Here is a 19,034-nt window from a genome sequence, read left to right as displayed (position 1 = left end):
CTGATCATTTTGATGTGAGTTCTTTGGGGCTTATTTTCTGGTTAAGGCTCATCTTTAAAAACTGGCTTCAGAGGGGAGAGGGGTGAACAATGAATTGGCTCTCTTTTCTCTATTGGGAATTACAGGACCATTTTGATTCTCAGAATGTAAAAAGCATATCACTAAGTAAATCATCCTGGACGTCCCAAGTAGCTCTATGCCTGCAATCATGGAGACACAGGCAGACAGATAAGCTTCATGGGGAAGGCATGGGGCATCCTCTGTCTTGGGATTTGTATGAGTGGTGGTCTGGTCCCTGCCTTTTAATCCGTCCTCTACGCTTGGGCTTTTCTGTTGCCAAACAGCACTATCCCAGGAGCTGTTGTCTGCCTGGGAAGACTCAGTAGGGAGACACTTTGGAGACAGAAGGTGATGAACCTTTTTATGTCTAGCTGGTATGATAGAAGGAAATCGGGAAGACTTGTATGCTAGGCACTTTTGTCCAGAGCCTGCTGTCCCATAGAGAAAAAGTTTTAAGCACTGAGAAAATTTGATTAATGTATTTAAATGTATTATTTGAAGCATCATTCACTTGTTAATTTTTACAATCCCATGTCTCTTTTTTTTTTTTGAGACAGTCTTGCTCTGTCGCCCAGGCTGGAGTGCAGTGGCGCGATCTCGGCTCACTGCAAGCTCCGCCTCCCGGGTTCACGCCATTCTCCTGCCTCAGCCTCCCGAGTAGCTGGGACTACAGGCGCCCGCCACCGCGCCCGGCTAATTTTTTGTATTTTTAGTAGAGACGGGGTTTCACCGTGGTCTCGATCTCCTGACCTCGTGATCCACCTGCCTCGGCCTCCCAAAGTGCTGGGATTACAAGCGTGAGCCACCACACCCGGCCTACAATCCCATGTCTTAAAAAGGATGATTCCATGTTATTGTATTGTAGATAATTTAGATGATTAAAATGGATTGTTTAAAAAGTTTTAGATTATAGTTTTACTTTATTTCAGTGATATGTTTCATGTTTTCATTTATATAGAAAGTATAGTTTATCAGAACTAGTTATCATCTTTTTCTGTCAGTACTCTGTATTTTAGGCATTTGTGTGGGGAAGAGCCTGCATATGGCAAAGGATTAAGAGTTAAAGTCACACAGTTAAATCGGTAGTTGGCTAGTGGATGGGCAGTTCAGTTGAATTGTCTTGAATACTTTGATCCTTAAAGGTGAGAAAGAAGTGGGATTAAAGCCACATGGATAGAGAAAATTAACAGTCAGTTTATTTTAATGCTTTTACGCATCAAGACTGGTTCATATTGAGGGGAGATATCCTCAGAAACTTACACGAATCATGGCATCTTGACATCTTACCTGGCAGTGGCCCTGCAGTAGAACCGTGTCCTAATTGGAGCTGAGATTTTTTTTTTTTTTTTTTTTTTTTTGTGACAGAGTCTTGCTCTGTTGCCTAGGCTGGAGTGCAGTGGTGCAATCTCAGCTCACTGCAACTTCCACCTCCTGGGTTCAAGTGCTTTTCTTACCTTTGCCTCCCAAGTAGCTGGGACTATAGGCACATGTCACCACTTCCAGCTAATTTTTTGTATTTTATAGAGACGGGCTTTCACCCTGTTAACCAGGCTGGTCTCAAATTCCTGCCTTCAAGTGATCTGCCTGCCTCGGCCACCCAAAGTGCTGGGATTCCTGGTGTGAGCCACCACATCTGTCCTGGAGCTGAGATCTTAAAGTCAGAGTGGAAGACAAAAAAACACACTTGGCTAAAATTGCCCTTGAAAAATTCCCTAAATCTCCAGCAACTGGGCCACCACGGCAAAAGCCAAGAATCAGCTTCTTTCGTTGCCTCCTTGTTTGATACATAGGCCCGAGGTCAGGAGCAGTGACTGAGTGAGGAAAGGGCAGAGAAGGGCTTGTGGTGGGAAGGAGCCAGGCGGAGTCAGGCCAGCCGGGTGTTCCCGCAGCTTTGCCCGGGCGGGGCAGCTAGAGCAAAGCTGAGCCAGCTCGTATCCTGTCCCCCCTTCAGTACACCACAGACCACAGAACTGGGGTTCAGACAGGCTTGTGAGAAGTTGGTTTGGGGGCTTGATGGGTCTGGAAGGAAAAGTCTGGTATGCTCGATTCACAGACCCTTGGGTGCAGGCAAGTTCCTTCCCATTGTCTACACTGAGAGAGTTGATGTGAGTTCCCACGCTGTTGGGAACACTTCGATTCAGCCTGGTTTTGTGGCAGTTATGAGAGAGTTTGGTTGTTATGGACAGAGTGGATGGTTGGCTCACACCCACCTGTATTAGGAGATGCTAAGGAAAGCCCTGTGCTCTTCCGTCAGAATATATATTAAGCCAGAGTAAAACAGGCCAACTGCCACCTGTAAGTGGAAAAATGAATGAAGAATAAAAGAATTGACTCCTTCAAGACAAACAGCATAGAGTCAACCCTGCTTAAAATGTCCAGAACAAAGCCCACTTGTTGAGCATTTTCTCTCTGGTATCCTCACCTCTGAACACTACAGAGGGCCCCCTGGTGCTCCTAGAGGCACGTGGGTTGCAGAGGAGGTGTCTGAACCTGACACCCTTCTAAGGTGGAGGGCCCTTGAGGGAGCACCTGGTGTCGAGAGGAGCTGTGCAACCGCACTGCCTAGTGAAGCACAGGTGAAGTGCTCTCTTGTGCTGGCCTTGAACGCACTAGTGGGGAAAGGTCTTGACGCAGCTCAGCCAGGCCAGCTCCCTTCACCTGTTGGTGTCTGCCACAGAAGGAAGGACAAGAGGACAGAGGGTATAGGGTCCAGCTTTGTTGGTGTCTGAAGACTACAAAGGGATTTCTGCATTTGCCCTTTGGATGTTTTAACAGCATTCTAAAAATCCCCCTCTCTCTAGAAGATACCCCAGGGGCACTTGAGAGAATTTCTGACCCTCTCTGCACAATGCTGTGAAATTGTTTATCTCTTAAATCACATACTTTTTAGATGAAACAGGGTAGGCAACTTGGCGTAGTGGGAAGAAGAGTCGACTTTTAATTTTGCAGAAACCAAAAATAAGTTGTGCAGAAGCCAGAAAAAGATCTTGTGATGTGTAGTTCCAAATCTCTGTGATAGAAAACTCCCAGGTTCCTGCTGGCCAGATGTCTGATCACCAAGGAGCTCAGGGATCTCTACGGAGCTGCAGGGGCAGTCGAGGGCTCTGTTGAAGAAATGCTTAAGCAGAGAAAAAAATAAATACCAAGCCTCTGTGAAGCCCAGAACTAAGGCGTTTAAAAGTGTTGTCTTGTACAACATATTACAGTTTAAAATCACTTTTGTATTTTTTAAAACAAGAAAGCTGCACTGCTGCATCTAAAACTGCTCTTGATTCCCCCACTCCTCACCTCCAGAGAAAACACTTTTTAAAGCCACATGAATCCCTAACATAGTACTTGTATTAATGATGACTCGTAGGGCAAACTATTTATGCAGCTTTTCCCACATGAACTCATCATAGAACTTTTTTTCCCCTGAAAATATCATGGGCAGAGTTACATAATGAAGAGACAGGAAAGTCTTTAGAGCATCTTCCATGCCCTGATATTTTAGTCTTTTAGGAAGAGATAAAGCATTGCTTCTTCCCTATCTGTTTAATGGAAAGGGAACTGTGTCTCATGCAACTGACAGGCAAAGACACATCTTCCTCTCCCCTTTCCACCCCTCAAGCAAAAGGCAACAAAGTCATTAGAAGCTGGGCATTAAACAACTAAAATATACTGATATTCCTAGGGGATAGTCCAAGACACACCCTTAAGCTGGATGGACAATGGCTTTTATTTTCAGTAGATTTGTTTTTACTTGGATAGAACGGGCTGGCCTGTGGGTGCCACTGTTGGGGTGTGTGTGTGTGTGTGTGTGTGTGTGTGTGTGTGTGTGTGTGTACTGGTTGAGGAGTTTATAGAACTTGCAAAGCAGATCCAAGTCATGTGACAGCAGCATCCCACTACATGCTCAAGTTAAGAAAAGGAAAGAAAGGTCAGGGTCATAGGGTTTATTTTACACAAGTCGGCCACTTCCCAAGAGTGGCAAAAAGAACATGGAAGGCCCTCAGTGCATCACAAAGGTGGAGTCCTTTTCCAAGATTTTGAGCTGCTTTTGTAAATTTACATTTATAGAAGTTACTTATGTGAGTTTTTAAAATAGCTTGGGTGTGTGTGTGGCATGGCCAGTGTTTCTCTGTTCTCAGAGGCTTCCTTGGAAGCAGCTGTGTCTGGGTGTATATTGCACCCTCAATTTCCCCATAGCAACACGCCAAGTATGGTTGCATTTTCCAATGTCTCTGGGCTCATGTGATGGTTCTTTTAAGGACTAGGTTCTATGATGGCCTTTAGAGAAAATAAAGCTGCTGTTGTCCCCAGCACTTCCCAGGGATGGGGGAAGGAAAGTGCCATCAGAAGGGAAGGAAATGCATGAGCAGGTGTGTACAAATTGCATTATGGGCGGCCAGACGGGCAGAGTTCCAATCATCCTGCAAATCCCTGTGGAACCTCTGGGCCCCACCGGAGTGTCCCAGCCTCTTCTGTGCCCGCTTCTCCTCACTATGAAAGCACTGGGCCATGGGAAGCAGTGGGCTTCCTACCTATCTTCCCTGGGAGGCCTGAGCAGTCCACAGAGCAGCAGCCACCCTGCTCTATATAGTGCAGTCTGAGGGGCATCCAGGGAGTGGGGGCTGTGTCAGGACTCCCTCCTCACTGGCTGCAGCAGAAGGATCCCAACCACCCAGTTTTCCAGTCAGTCCCAGGCATCATGGGCCCCCAAGGAGCATGGGCACTCAGTGCCACTTACCAGGCATACCTACTCCAGGCAGAAGGCTCACCAGAGTCCAACCAGAGAGAGCAGGTGAGCTCTCACTCTGTAAGAGTGAAAGTAAGAATGGCTCTCCCTCTCGCAGAGTCCTCTGACGTGTCCACCTGTAGCTAGCTGAAGGATGTGTGCTTGCATATGGTGTGTTTTAAGAACAAAACATCTGCACAACAGCTACGGGCAGTTCATCAACACAGGAGATCTTGAATAATAATCAAGGATTAATTAAGTTTAAAGCGTATCACATTTTGTATCAGTGTCAGAATCTGGGGGAGGAAGAACAATTAAAGAAGAATTAGGGGTTTTTATTGGTAAATCCAAATTCATTCCTAAATCAAATGATGAAAATATTTGTCGTCGTTAATACTCTAACCCATTTAACATGTGCCTGTCCCTTCAAAACACTAGGAAGCCCTCCACTCAGGTTGAGAGAAAGAATAAGAATTTAAATAGGGAATTAAAGCCTTAAATCCAAGAAGCTCTATCCTTTGAGCCACCAAATGAGCAGCATGGGATGAACACATAATACCATCTTCTGCAAAGAACTTTCTGTTTAGATAAAGAAGGGGGCTTTGGTGCGTGGCATGGGCTTGGTGACTTCACAGTGAGCCCTCACCCCAACCTCCCTATTACCTACCAAGGAGGATGTTTTACGTTTCAATCTCTCTCTCTCTTTTTTTTTTTTTTTTTTTTTTTTAGAACTTGCTCTCTTCCTGCACCCAGGGCTTTAGGAATCAGCCCGTTGCTTCTCTGTAGCAAGCATGAGGAGCCTCTGACAATCCCATGTTGGGTGACTCACTGTCTCTCTGTTGTGTCTCAAGGAAGGGAGGTGCAGCAGCATCCTGGCAGTCAGTGGTGACATGCGGAGAGCCCACGGGTCCAGGCGTCCTGGTGGTATTTTGGAAGGGCCAAATCTCTGGCTTTAGCACTTTGGAAACTTGTTGATCTTCCTTGGTCTTCTATGGCTATTCATTGCTTCTGGGGAATGGTGACTTGCGAATTTTTAGCAGCCTTTTCCTATCCCCAAAACCCATTTGTATAAGATGGGTTTGCTTCTGCTGATGCAACTATGTCTCTAAAATGTCCATCTTACACTCCCTATTGCAATTGAAGATCCAATATGTAAGAGGGTGGAGGAGGAAGTGAACATTTGCGACCTTTTGATTTGATATTCTGGCCATGTGTTTAAATGGGGGTATGCTTCTGATTTTAAATCCAGCCTTCCCTTGTTTGATTTCTTTTAAATGTTATCTCTCTTTCAATTGTGTTGTCTTATTTCTATTTACTGCTTTCCCCCTCTCCTCCTTCCCAAATAACCCCTCATGCCTGTTATTTGGGATGCTCTTCCCAGGCTTTTTGTTATTTTTGTTTCTAGACCTTATTGCAGGAAGAGAATCGTGATTGTTTGGTTGCCTTCTCTTCATAGCTTACTCCATTTTTGTTTTGCTTGTGGCAGTTTCTTACTTATTGGAGTTCCTGAGCCATTATGTTCCCTGATTGAGAAAGATTCATAAAGGCTATTTTTATGTGTTTTTTTTTTTCCCCTCCCTCCTGCTTTGCCTGGAGCTCCCCGTGGCTGAGAGTTTTCTCCTGTGGCCGTGATGCTGGCTGTCACGTCAGGTGCCATGGGAGCCTGCTTTGACACACAGACCCGAGTCAGACCTTAAAAATCAGGGCAAACCATCTTGCCTTGTTCCTCTAGTCACCATCACTTTTGTACTCTGGATTTGTCTTGCCTGCCTTTAATTTGTGTCTCCAGCATTTTTTTTTTGTTTGTGTCATCGGGTTCCTGGTTTTCTTTTAAGACATAGTCAACTGTGTGGACCTGTAGGTTGGGGGCAGCAACCAATTCCATTGTTTTCCTTTTTGTCAAATCCAAAAGAAAATACACCATAAGGAGCTAGAAGATTCTAGTTCACAGCCTTTTGAATCTTCATGGCCTTTGAATCCTCATGGCCTCTGATATCTGAATCAGTTTTCTCCCAGGAGGTCTCTGGGGGCTGAGCTGCTACAGGGGCAGAGGGTGGGGTGGGGTTGGGTGGGAGAATCATCCCGGCACTTCATCGTGCATGCTATTTGGGGCAGCATCTTTTTTTTTTATTTTATTATTATTTTTTTTTCCTGATGCTTGAGTTATGAATGAGGATGACCTCTGCAATCATGATGTCTCCCACAGACTCTGTTCCTTGTTCCTTTGCCAGCTTTCTCATGCATGGTCCTAACACTTCCATGGTTTACTTTGCTCCAGACCATAGTCTTCAGCCGCCTCAGCAATAACTTGTTAGAGCACTAAAAGGAAGTAAATTGAGAACAACTTGTTGCCATCCCATTGTCATTAGGAATCAGACATCTTAGAGATGTCAAGAAAGCAGCTAGCAGCTAGGGGGTAGGGAGACCTGTACTGCTCACACTGCTGTGTGTCAGACCAGACCTGATCCTGGAGCTCAGGACCCTAGAGAGTTCTGATCTGTGGAACTCTTGCCACGTTGTTGCTGAGGCAGCTGAAGTCCCCATCTCCCACCGTAACGATCGCAAATAGACAGTAGTGGAGCCAGCATCCCCAAGCCCCTTTTTGTGTAAGCAGAAAGGGAGCTGTGAGCCTTGCCCTGTTTCCAGGTGTCAAGTGCCTCTTCCGCCTGTACCTCTCCCCTTCCTCTGAGCAGAGCTTTGGTAGCTGTTGCCAATGCAAAGAAATATAAAGCAGCAAAAGAAGACAGCAGGTTCTGACCTGAGGAGGGAAACCAAATTTATCCCACAAAGGCCCATTACCCCACCCCCCTCGCCTCCCACCCCCAGACTGGATCCACTACTGGCCCAAGAATACTGATGAGAAACCTTGTCTGGATTGGGTCGGAAGCTGGAATTCGGTGCTCTGCAGACCAGTGCTCAAAATTGTGGTTATTTTTGAGGACTCGCCTTCAATCCAGAACATTTGCGTTTCACCTTCCTCGCCCAGATCCGGTTAACAAGGTAGCTCATCACTTCTTGCATCTGTTGAGTGACATGCTGGATTTTAATTTTTATTGTGGTTGTACTTGGATGCAAGGAATATGTTTTGTTCCTCCCAATTTAGCGCACCATCCTGGGAAGTGCATGTCTCAGACCAACTCCACCTTCACCTTCACCACCTGTCGCATCCTGCATCCTTCAGATGAGCTCACTCGGGTCACACCAAGGTAAGGGACCCTGGCTCTGGGGTGGGCAGGGGTGGGGTGAAGTCAGGGCACTCCCTTCCCTGCAAGGCTTAATGTTGAGGAAAGCCAAGTAGAGAGGCTCATAGAAAAACCAACTCAAGCCAGTGTAAGCATCTCAGCATTTGCAGGCACTTGTTCTGGGTCCCACCCTTCCTTTTGTTTGTTTTTTTTTTTTTTTTTGAGGCAGAGTTTTGCTCTGTTGCCCAGGCTGGAGTGCAGTGGCGTGATCTCGGCTCACTGCAACCTCCACCTCCTGGGTTCAAGCCCATCTTTCCTTTTGAGTTGAGGCTATTATTTATTTGGATCCGTCTCAAATAAAGAGACCTGGACCCACCTTTAGTTGCCCTTTTAGTTGGCCATTTAGTTGGCCATGGAATGGATTCTTAGGCCTCTCCTTAACCAGCTGAAGTTGACACTACCCAGGCCCTATGGCTAAAGTCTGTTGGATTTTTTGCCCCAAAGTTTGTCAGCAGAGCACAGAATTCTTTTATTTACGGATGGAGTTACTGAGCCCTGTGGAACCCCTTGTGCCTCTGGAATAGGCCCCAGGAACCATGCAGCAAAGCCAAACTGTAATGACCAAAATGAGAAGACTCCAAGACTGAGCCATGTGCCCAGCATGGTCCATTTCTCTCTGGAGCACCATCTATGGGGAGGACTTGTCTGGTGTGAGTTGGTCTGTTTGGCCTGATTTCAGGCCTTTCACTGCTGCCAGCAAAAGAGAAAATGCTCTCCCCTAACAAAGTAGAGCGAGCCCTCAACTGTTCCCTCTGTGGTGTAAGATGCTGGGTTGCTGGAAGGTAAAGCAGAAGGGGCGGGAGCAGTCAGCCAGGGAGCACCTTAAACTATGAATAATTCTCCGCAGGTCATGTGAGGAGGATGACGAAGCAGCCATATGCCCCGTTGAGCTGAGAGGAGATATAGGGCAGAGAGTCTGAGCCCACGGGCGAGGCAGGGGGTGAGCACACCGCCAGCAGTGCCTGCCCTGGCAGGGCCCTGTGGAAGGAGCTGTGTGTGCACGCGTGGGCGCCACTAACCCGGGGACTTAGGCTTGGATGTGTCTCTGTGGTTGTGCCTGGCTAACTCGGCCTTGATGGTCGATGCCCCTAACCCAGCTAAACACCCCCAGTCAAGCCGAGTGCCAGCACTAATAAAGGCCTAACCCTAAGTTCTCACCAGATGGGGATCATAAATATTAGCTTTGTCTCCTCCGTCTCCCTGCCCCTGGAGAACTTGGCTTCCTCGTCCTGTGGCCTTATGTTGGGAAGAGATTGTTTTCAGAACCATGGAACCAAGCTTCTCCCTATGAGAGGCTGGTGCCCTGGGTAACTAGATGGCACTCCTGACTGTAGCCATAGGACTCAAACCAAACACGGGTTTTCATGTGGCTGTGTCAGGGCGGAACGAAGCCTGGGAGGTCAGTAGCAAGAGAAGGCTTTATTTTTTGGCCTGAGTTTGAAAGAAAGGCTGCTTGAAATAAAATGGAAACAAATCAATTGAAACAAACAAAATGGAAACAAAATCTCCCTAGGGATGGCCACATCAACATGATTTTAAGTCTAGAGCTTTTTTGCCCTGAGGGTACAGCAGCATTTGTAAAACTCCACACATGCCTTTTGAAAAATTCCACGTTTGACCTTAGGAATCTGTTGTGGTTTCTAATCATGCTTTTCTGAGTCCCCCAGCCCACCAGCATCCCCACCCCTGAGCCTGTGTGAAATGGGCCTGTTCTGGGATCCCCACCCTGTGCTCACCTCCCAGGGCTGAGGTCACCTGAGTGTGGGGCCAGTTGGTTCCCCTAGCTTGTACGTTGCTTTGAACCTCGTGTTCCCCACGAGGGAGGGGGCCCCTTCTCTGGTCATTCCAAAGACCTGCTCCAGAATGGGCCCTTTTCCTTCCCATTCCCTCCTTTGGTGCCTTTCTCAGAGTACATGGACTTCCTTCTGCCAGACTGGGGAGAGAAGTCTCCATCCCCAGCTCCTGGGGACCACACAGCTGACCTGCTCCAAGGCACACTGGCAGCCCCAGCAAAATCCTGGAGCCGGCACCAGTGCATGTCCCACGAGACTGTTAGGAGGGCTGTGCATCTTTGCCCGTGGGTTGCTCATTGAGAAGCAGTATAGGGCTTCCATGCCTGTTTGGCCTCCCCCGGGGATCCCTGTAGCAGCTGTTAAAAGAGAACCTTTCCAAGCTTTCCACAGTGGCAGTATCATAGCCAATGCGGTTTATTACTAGTTGAAAATTTTTCCCAATACCCTGCCGTGACGACTTGAAATAGAAGCGGCATTGGCAATTTTTGACAGTCTCTAGGGATACTGAATTATTAGGTTAGTGCAAAAGTAATTGCAATTATAAAAATAAACAAAAAAGAAAAAACAAAAAAAACCCTTCCCTGCTTTTTAAGCAGACAGCAATGCATTCCTCTCTGCTGCCCTTCTGGAAACTTTTGTGTCCTAATGGACTCCACGACTGGATCCCAACTGCTGGAACCTAGCGAGTCCCTAGTGAGCACAACACGAGTGAATGAACAAATCTTTCTGCTTTCCTTCCGTAACTCAGGCCCCACACATTTCAGTGGGCCTTTCCCTGGGTAGTGCCGTTGATATAGATCTCTTGATATGTGACATGTCTCCCCCCGACCCTCTAACTCCGCTGGTTAGAATGGATTTGGGCAAGGATATAAAGAGGGTTAAGGGCAGCACGGTGCAGAGGAAAGGGCTCCGCACCCGGGATTCAGGAACTCACGGCCACAACTGACTGGATGGGCACAGCCTGGCCTCAGTCCATGTGCTGTGGTCATCCTTCCCCTTCCTAAGATAAGGAGTATCTCATCTCTCAGAGTCCCGGTTCATGTCTTGCTTCAGGGAGAAGTAGGTACTAAGAAGGAACACTGGAATCTGGGTAAATTTGGTGGAGAAAGAATGCCTCTTTGCCAGAGGGCTTCCTTTCCCGTTCTCTAACAGATTTAGAGTTCCTCAACTTGGGTTGTCCACTTAACAGGCAGATGTGACACCAGGTAAACCCTTAGCTCTGAGCCTGTTTCTTCATCTGCAAAGGGGACAACTGTACCCACCAACCAGGGATGGGCAAAGGGGATCATGTGCAGCTTCCTGTTAATTTAAACCATGCTTCCCTTGAAGGGTGAGAGGGAGGAGCAGACATGGACAGAGCCTTTGGGGGCCTCAGCTGGTGGAACCCTCTCATCGCGTCCTGGGTCGCCCCTACCCCCCACTGCAGGAGACTGGCCACTGACCCTTTCTATGGAGCTTGTGAGCATTTCTGGTGAATAACCTGTCATCTCTTCTTTCAGCCTTAACTCAGCCCCAACTCCAGCTTGTGGCAGCACCAGCCACTTGAAATCCACACCGGTGGCCACACCATGCACTCCACGGAGACTGAGCCTGGCTGAGTCCTTCACTAACACCCGTGAGTCCACGACCACCATGAGCACATCCCTGGGGCTTGTGTGGCTGTTGAAGGAGCGGGGCATTTCTGCTGCCGTGTACGACCCCCAGAGCTGGGACAGGGCCGGCCGGGGCCCCCTCCTGCACTCCTACACACCCAAGATGGCTGTGATCCCCTCTACTCCGCCGAACTCGCCTATGCAGACACCCACATCCTCCCCACCCTCCTTTGAGTTCAAGTGCACGAGCCCTCCCTATGACAATTTCCTGGCTTCCAAGCCAGCCAGCTCCATCCTGAGGGAAGTGAGAGAAAAGAACGTCCGCAGCAGCGAGAGCCAGACCGACGTGTCCGTCTCCAACCTCAACCTCGTGGACAAAGTCAGGAGGTTTGGGGTGGCCAAAGTGGTGAACTCAGGGCGAGCCCATGTCCCCACCTTGACTGAGGAGCAGGGACCTCTTCTCTGTGGGCCCCCGGGGCCAGCACCAGCCCTTGTCCCCAGAGGCCTGGTACCTGAGGGCCTGCCCCTCGGATGCCCCACTGTCACCAGTGCCATCGGTGGGCTGCAGCTCAATAGTGGCATCCGGCGGAATCGCAGCTTCCCCACCATGGTGGGATCTAGCATGCAGATGAAAGCTCCCGTGACTCTCACCTCAGGCATCTTGATGGGTGCTAAGCTCTCCAAACAAACTAGCTTACGGTGAGGACTGGAGGGGGGCCAGTTGCCCTAGAGGAGACCCATGTTCTCCTCTCTTGCTCCCACCTCCCTTTCTTCCCCCCACAGTGCACTCCCTCCCTCTGCCCTTCTCTGTCCACCCCCTCCTGAGCTAGACAAATCAACCTCGTGCCTAATGGAGGAAGTGTGGAAACTTTGTAAAATGTGTACATAGGACTTGGAGACCTCGTGTCCGCCCTGCTCTTTCTTCCGGTCCCACAGGAAGTGCCCCTGCACTGTCATCACTCTCATGAGGACGTCACCTGTGCTAACCTGGGGGAAGGTGGGGTCCTTTCTTCTTTCCTTTTGAGAAGCACTGAAACTCCCAAGTGTGTTCTTATCCCATGGATAGGAACCAGTGAATTCCGTGGCTGGCACACCACGAGCTGTCACGCGGCACGGGTCATAACACATCTGGGTGTCATCGGACACCTCACCTCGCCCACCCTGTAGGAGCGTAAGGAGCCTCCATCAGCCACGTGCAGCTGACGTGGCTTTCCTGATCGGAGGGCTTTTCTTTCTTTTATGGGTGGCCCAGCTTCTTCAAGACCTTCACTACTCTGCCTCAGTGGACAGTCGTTTCTTTTTTGAGGTGTGACCTTTTGTTTTCATGCCTTCCCCTTGAAGTCATCCTGTGTTTTGTAATCAGCTGTCAGGCCAAATGTCTGACCCGAAAGAGAATGTATTTACACTCGTGCTGCGTTGTTCAGCAGCCCCTCTGTGTTCTGTGTGATTTGTTTTATTTTTCCTTTTTTTTAAATATATATATGCAGGGAAGTAATGGTACTGGTAGTGTATGTTTTCTATGTGGTTCAAATATGAATTTCAAACACACCAAGCCGCTAATGAGATAGCAGCTTTTTTCTGGGACCCAGAGTCACAACCAAATTGATTTAAGACCGGACCCAAGACACCTTTAACAATAGGACTGAAAAGAAAAAGGATAGGGAAAAAGCTTATTAAAGAAATATGTCAACACCAAACGTAGAGGGGAAGAACCACAGCCAGGCATAATACCAAACTAGTTCCAGGGGGAAACAAGGCTTTGGCATTCCACTGGCTCCAGCGCGTTTTCTGAAACCTGAGGCTGGCCAGGGTGCTGTCACCGTACAGTCTTTGATTGCAGCCATTCAATGCCCACGTGTTTTGCCTTCTTGTTTCAGAACAGCACATGGTCACAACAAGATATTTTCTTTCCCTCCAAAGCCTTTTGTCTCCTTGTGCCACTTTTTATCCTTAGGAAAAGATCCAGGTGCTTGTGAAAAGAAACATGAATGCAACAAGGGAGGCTGGTCCTGTTGCTGTCGCCGATTAAGTTTTAAACTTTTATTTATTATTTATGTCTGCTGTATTTTAAATAAACATTCTCATTCCTTCCAGTTCCAGTCATAGTGTGTCTGTGGCATTCCAGTCCAACCACGTGACTTATTTATTCTAATTTGAGGGCTGCACTGTACACCATGGTGTCCCGTGACACTGTGTTCCAGACATTTATGGAAAGAAAACATCCCATATAAATGAAACTGTCATTCTGTGTCCTCCCCCGCAGCAGAAGATCTGTCCTTCCATGAGTGAGGGTAACCTTATGTCCACCAAGGATACTTTGAGAAAGCCCCTAAGGAGCAAGCCTCAGTCCCACGGCTTCAGACTATCTATTCTCTGAACACAGGAGTATTGGTTAATTACATTCTCAGCTCTCCTTGCTGTTGTATGTGTGCATTCACTGCAAGTAACTTATATCTTTTTATTTGAATGTATTTTAAAGCAGTAGATAGAATAACAAAGGAATATGAAAACCATGGACTGAATGGACCATTTTATGTATTCAGAGAGAGAAGCCACTCATCATTGCCAGAAATACCATGTAAAAATTGGCAGTTCAGAGGTTGCAATATTTAGTATAGTAAATAAATAAACGGTCAACATTGTGCAACCACTACCAAAAAGTGTGTTGTAATGCATCACAAATCAACAAAATTTTATTCACTAATGAGTATCAATAAAATAAGTTCAAATGATGGAAACCACACTGGTATTCTGATTTGTATTTTGTTTTTATCTTTTCATCAAGGAGACGATCTCTTTATGTAAGACTTGAAAATGTTTAGCTCTTTGCAAAATTAAATGAAAGGCATATACTTCACATACTGTTATATGCCTTCTTTCTTTCAACATGATATCATACCTTAGACAACTTTCCAATCAGACTCTGAAGATGTCCCTCACTTTTCAGGGCTGTGTACTATTCCACTGTGTGCATACACCTGCTGTGAATTATACATACCTTTATGAACCATCCCTTACAGATGGTCACTGGGATAATTCTTTTTTTTTTTTTTGGAGACAGGATCTCACTCCATTGCCCAGGCTACAGTGCGGTGGCACAAACATGGCTTACTGCAGCCTTGACCTCCTGGGCTCAAGTAATCCTCCTGCCTCAGCCTCCCAAGTAGCTGGGATCACAGGTATGTGCCACCATACACAGCTAATTTTTATTTATTTTGTATTTTTTGTAGAGGCACCACGCTGCCTATGCTGTTCTTGAAGTCCTGGGCTCAAGCAATCCTCCTGCCTCAGCCTCCCAAAGCACCGAGATTACAGGTGTGAGCCACTGTGCCTGGTGTCACTGGGTTAATCTTTTGCTATCGCGGTACTGTAATGAAAAAACCTTACATATATGCAATTGTCCACATATGTGAGTACATCTGTGAAATAAATTCCTAGATGGTTATTGCCAAATTGCCTTCCATAGAGTTGTGTTGAGACAACCAAGGACAGTGGAGGTCCACCAGATGGAGAATTGTGAGAAGAACAAAAGAAAAAAATATTCTGCCACCTCAATATTTGAAAGCAGTGAGATTATGCAAATAAACACTGTGGTAGGATGTGGCATCATGGATTTTAAGTCAGGTGCTAACCATTTGGCAGTGGTGTGACCTTGGGCAAGCCACTTACCCTCTTTAGGTCCTCCATTTTTTTTTTTTTAAACCTGTGACATGAAAACAATAATGCACCTTAGAGTTAATTAGTTGAGTAAATGTATTTTGAGCACCTACCATGTGCCAGGCATTGTAGGTACTGGGGACAAACAAGTGAGCCAGTTTCTGCAGTCATGGAGTGTACAATCTAGAGAGAACAACAACAAGTGTAGAATAACAAGGGCTGTGCAGAGAATTAAAACAGGGTGGTGTGAAGGAGTGGGTGGCTGCTTTGGATTGGACGGTAAGAGAAAGCCACTCCAGGGAGGGGCACTTGAGTGAAGCATGTGAGATCTGGCACAAGAGCATTTCCGCAGAGAGAGCAGCTGGTGTAAAGGCCTGGAGGCAGAAAAGCACTTTGGTGGGTTCGAAGAACTAAGAGAAGGCCTGTGTGGTAGTGGGCTGGTAGGATCAAGGGAGTGTGGTGGTAGCAGAAATTATGGTGCTCACCAAATGATTCATCAGATCCCCATTTCCCAGCCATTGCAGTCGAGCAGGTCACATGATTAGTGGCTGGCCAATGGGCAATAAGTAGAGAAAAATCCGTGCATGACACTGTGCTCCTCTCTTCCTGTGTGTTAAACCCTCAGGTCACGTATTGAAGTGCTGGATTCTCCATCATCCTGAGTCTCCAAGTATGTGGACCAGAGCTTCCTGCCAACCTATTTGACATGTAACCTGATGGAGAAATAAACTTTGTTGTTAAGCCAGTAAGATTTTTTGATAGTGCATTAGAATCCCAGGTATAGGGCCCAGGTATCTGTGTTTTAACAAGCTCTCAAGGTGATTCTGGTGTGCACCAAAGTTTGAGACCCACTGCACTAGACCAGGTGGAGTTTGGGTGGGAGTTCTGCTGTGGGAGGCAAATTCCCCTTTCCAGTATCTCCTTGTCTCAGGGGCTCTAAGAAGGTCAGATAGCCGCAGCCCTTCTTAATTGAAGGGGAGAGAGAGAGTGGGTGGGTTTAACTGCCCAGCAAGGGCAGGGAAAGCTTTGAGGTAAGGTGACCCTGTATCTTGGTTTCCAGGATTTGCCAAGTGGGGAAGGCATTCCAAGCAGAGGAATGATGGAAAGGGGATCCTAGAATGCATTCCTCTATGCCCTTCCTTACAGTAGAAGGAAAGTGAATGACAAATACAGAAGGGACAATAGAATTAGAAAAACCATCGTTTCACTGGGTGTGGTGGCTCATGCCGGTAATCCCAGCACTTTGGGAGGCCGAGACAGGCGGATCACCTGAGGTTGGGAGTTCAAGACCAGCCTGAGCAACACGGAGAAACCCCGTCTCTACTAAAAATACAAAATTAGCCAGGCACGGTGGCGCATGCCTGTAATCCCAGCTACACAGGAAGCTAAGGCAGGAGAATCGCTTGAACCCGGGAGGCCGAGGTTGTGGTGAGCCGAGATCGTGCCATTGCACTCCAGAACAAGAGCGCGAAACTCCGTCTCAAAAAAAAAAAAAAAAAAAACAAAAAAAACCATTTTGAAACCGTAATACTGATTCAGACAACAATGGATATTAAAACCATTGGGTAAAAATTCGTTAGGCAGCAGAATATTTACACCCATTGTATCTTCCCACAGAATGCTTATTACTTACAAAGAGGGGACAATATTTTTGCAGTGGATAACTCTGTGGTACGCCACTTTAAACAAGTGGTAAAATTTAACGTTACCCAAAATGGGACAAACTGCTGTAAGACATCACCTGTTATGAGATGTACTGGGGGGGGACACACATGCTGTGCTGTTCCTGCCACAAATGCAAAACCTGAACCATGTGGCTGACATTTTGAGGGATATTTACTATTTTGTAAAACAATGTACCTATCCCTTTAAAAATTGTCAGTGTCATGACAAAGACTGAGGAACTGTTCCAGATTAAAGGAGAATAAAGAGACAAGGCAACGAATGCAATTCATGATCTGAATGGGATACTGGAGTGGGAAAAAATGCTATAAAAGACAGTGTTGGGACAATTTGAATATATAGCATGTATTTTTAAAATTGTATCAATATAAAATTTACTGAGTTTGATAATTGCACTGTGGATATGTAAGGGCATGTCCTATTTCCTAGGAGCTAAAGGATTAAGATAAAGGGGCTTGGTGTCTGCAAGTCACTTTGAAGTGTTTTTGGAAAAAGTAAAGAATAAACTTAAAAAATAATAAAAAGGTGTGGGAGCAAAAAGTTAATCTCAAAAGATGGGAAGCCCTCTAATGCCCTCTACTGATAGATGTTTTGTAAACCCTAGAAGGCATTCTTCTGTCTCATGTATGTGACGGGAGGATGTTCAAGGTGGTTTGGTGCATCGTCCCTGTTCTATGCCGAATTTCTTCACGTGTATCCCAAGCCCTCCCAGCCCAGGAAGTTCAAAAGAGGATGTCATGGCCTAAGGGAGAAGTTGTCAAAGAGGCATTTGGTGAGACTAGAAAACAAAGATAATAAAATTCCTTGTTTTCAAATATGAAAGGAAGGAAGGACAAAACTAAGTATATGTTTTGGTGTGAGACCAAAAGATTTAGAAGGAAACTTGGGGAGCCAGTTTTTCTCTCTCTCTTTAAAAAAAAAAAAACCATATATTTTTAAATTTTTAAACCATCAAGTTGGTGAAACAGTTTCTCTTTTTACTGCTTACTCCTCCTCTGCTACTCCTGCTTGCCAAACACAAAGGACAAGGACTTGATGCAGATTCTCCAGGCCGTGGGAGTTGGAAGGGATGCCAGCATTCAACCGGTGTGGGAGCCTTTCTCCTTTCCCTGTCTGTGGGCCACATCCAAGGTTCTAGGAGAAGCCCCTGATGAGTTTGGGGCTCTAAGGATGGATGAGCTCATTTGGCAGGGGTCCTGGGGAAGTAAGGATGTTCCAGAGCCCCTCCCCAGCAACTCACCCCATCACAGGGCAGGGACCACATGGGGCAGTGAGGAAGTAGAAGTGCCAGCAGATACGTCTCAGTGGAGAAGTCCCAGGAGATCCTGAAGTACCTGGCCCCAGACAGATGTGGGAATCATCCCACACACTGCCTGGGAGCAGAGAGGCAGGTACGTCCTGAAGAGCCTTGCCAACAGGACAAAGGAAGTGGACACCAGCCTCCCCCGCAGCTCTGGCCAGTGCCAGCACCCAGAATCTAGATGCCACCTGGGGAGAAGTTGGTGGAGGAGGAAAGTCATGCTGAATTACCTGAGTCAACTGAGAGCTTATAATAAGGATTAAGTCGAGATTTAGAAAACAATGAAATTTTTTGTACATCTGAGCTCATGGCTCGAAAACGTCATATCCTAAAAGGATTTCTTTTTCTGTAGCCAGCAGAGGGCACTTGGAGACAGCAAAAGACCTGAAGAAACTGCCCTAATCCAATCACAAGATCAGATGGGTTTGCTTTTCCCTGGAAAGTAGTTCAGGGCGGGCAACTCTGCCTCCTGGAGCCCCCAACATCCTCACTGTAAACATAGCGCTTGTTTCTGGGGTGCAAGTTGAGAGGAAACAGCCAGGAAGAAGGCCTGGCCCCTCACATTCCAGAGCCCCTCCTTGGGGCCAGGAGTCTGACGTCCCTTCTGGAGCTTCAGTGGATTCTCGGGGCTGCTGTGGTTGGCGGGAGGTGGGGAGGTGGTGGAGTGGGGGAAGAGGGGGTGGGTAGGGGTGCATGCCAGATCCCCAAGGACTCCTCAGGTGGAGGAGTCTTCCCTCCTGAGCCTGGGTTCCTCCGTCCCACTCTTCGTCTCAAGATGTCCTGAGTCCTCCCTCAGTCGGACTCAGTTCCATGCTGCTCTGGGGATCCAGAGAGGAACCGACACAGTCGCAGCCCTTGAAAGGGGCTCCATCTGCGCAGGCAGCAGAAGTGGGTCATGATGACAGTGGAGGGAGTCCCTCTGCTTGGGGGCTCAGGAGCCACTTGAGGGAAGGCATGAGCATGGTCTCAGTTCTCCAGGGGAACTGGAGA

The 19,034-nt window shown here is 47.2% G+C and overlaps 1 protein-coding gene and 1 pseudogene across 11 annotated transcripts in view; both read left to right on the top strand.

The window, feature by feature from the left end:
* The window catches only part of TRAK1 (trafficking kinesin protein 1), a 215,200-nt gene extending 201,055 nt beyond the window's left edge, over positions 1 to 14,145 (top strand). For 7 of the 11 annotated variants that reach the window (XM_055281439.2, XM_055281404.2, XM_055281410.2 and 4 more), the window contains 2 exons: positions 7,881 to 7,983; positions 11,312 to 14,145. In XM_055281439.2, the coding sequence (XP_055137414.2) occupies positions 7,881 to 7,983; positions 11,312 to 12,107 (899 nt within the window). In that variant the 3' untranslated portion in view covers positions 12,108 to 14,145. Of the gene's footprint in view, positions 1 to 5,632; positions 5,702 to 7,880; positions 7,984 to 8,866; positions 10,388 to 11,311 lie in introns of those variants that run through there. The other 4 variants (XM_063611306.1, XM_063611301.1, XM_063611289.1 and 1 more) reach the window with 2 other exon arrangements.
* Positions 10,191 to 10,314, top strand: LOC129461092 (uncharacterized; annotated as a pseudogene).
* Positions 14,146 to 19,034: the final 4,889 nt, after the last annotated feature.

This window comes from Symphalangus syndactylus, chromosome 1 (assembly GCF_028878055.3).
Source record: "Symphalangus syndactylus isolate Jambi chromosome 1, NHGRI_mSymSyn1-v2.1_pri, whole genome shotgun sequence".
NCBI classification, from domain to species: Eukaryota; Metazoa; Chordata; class Mammalia; order Primates; family Hylobatidae; genus Symphalangus; species Symphalangus syndactylus.
This window is presented reverse-complemented; position numbering and strand designations above follow the sequence as displayed.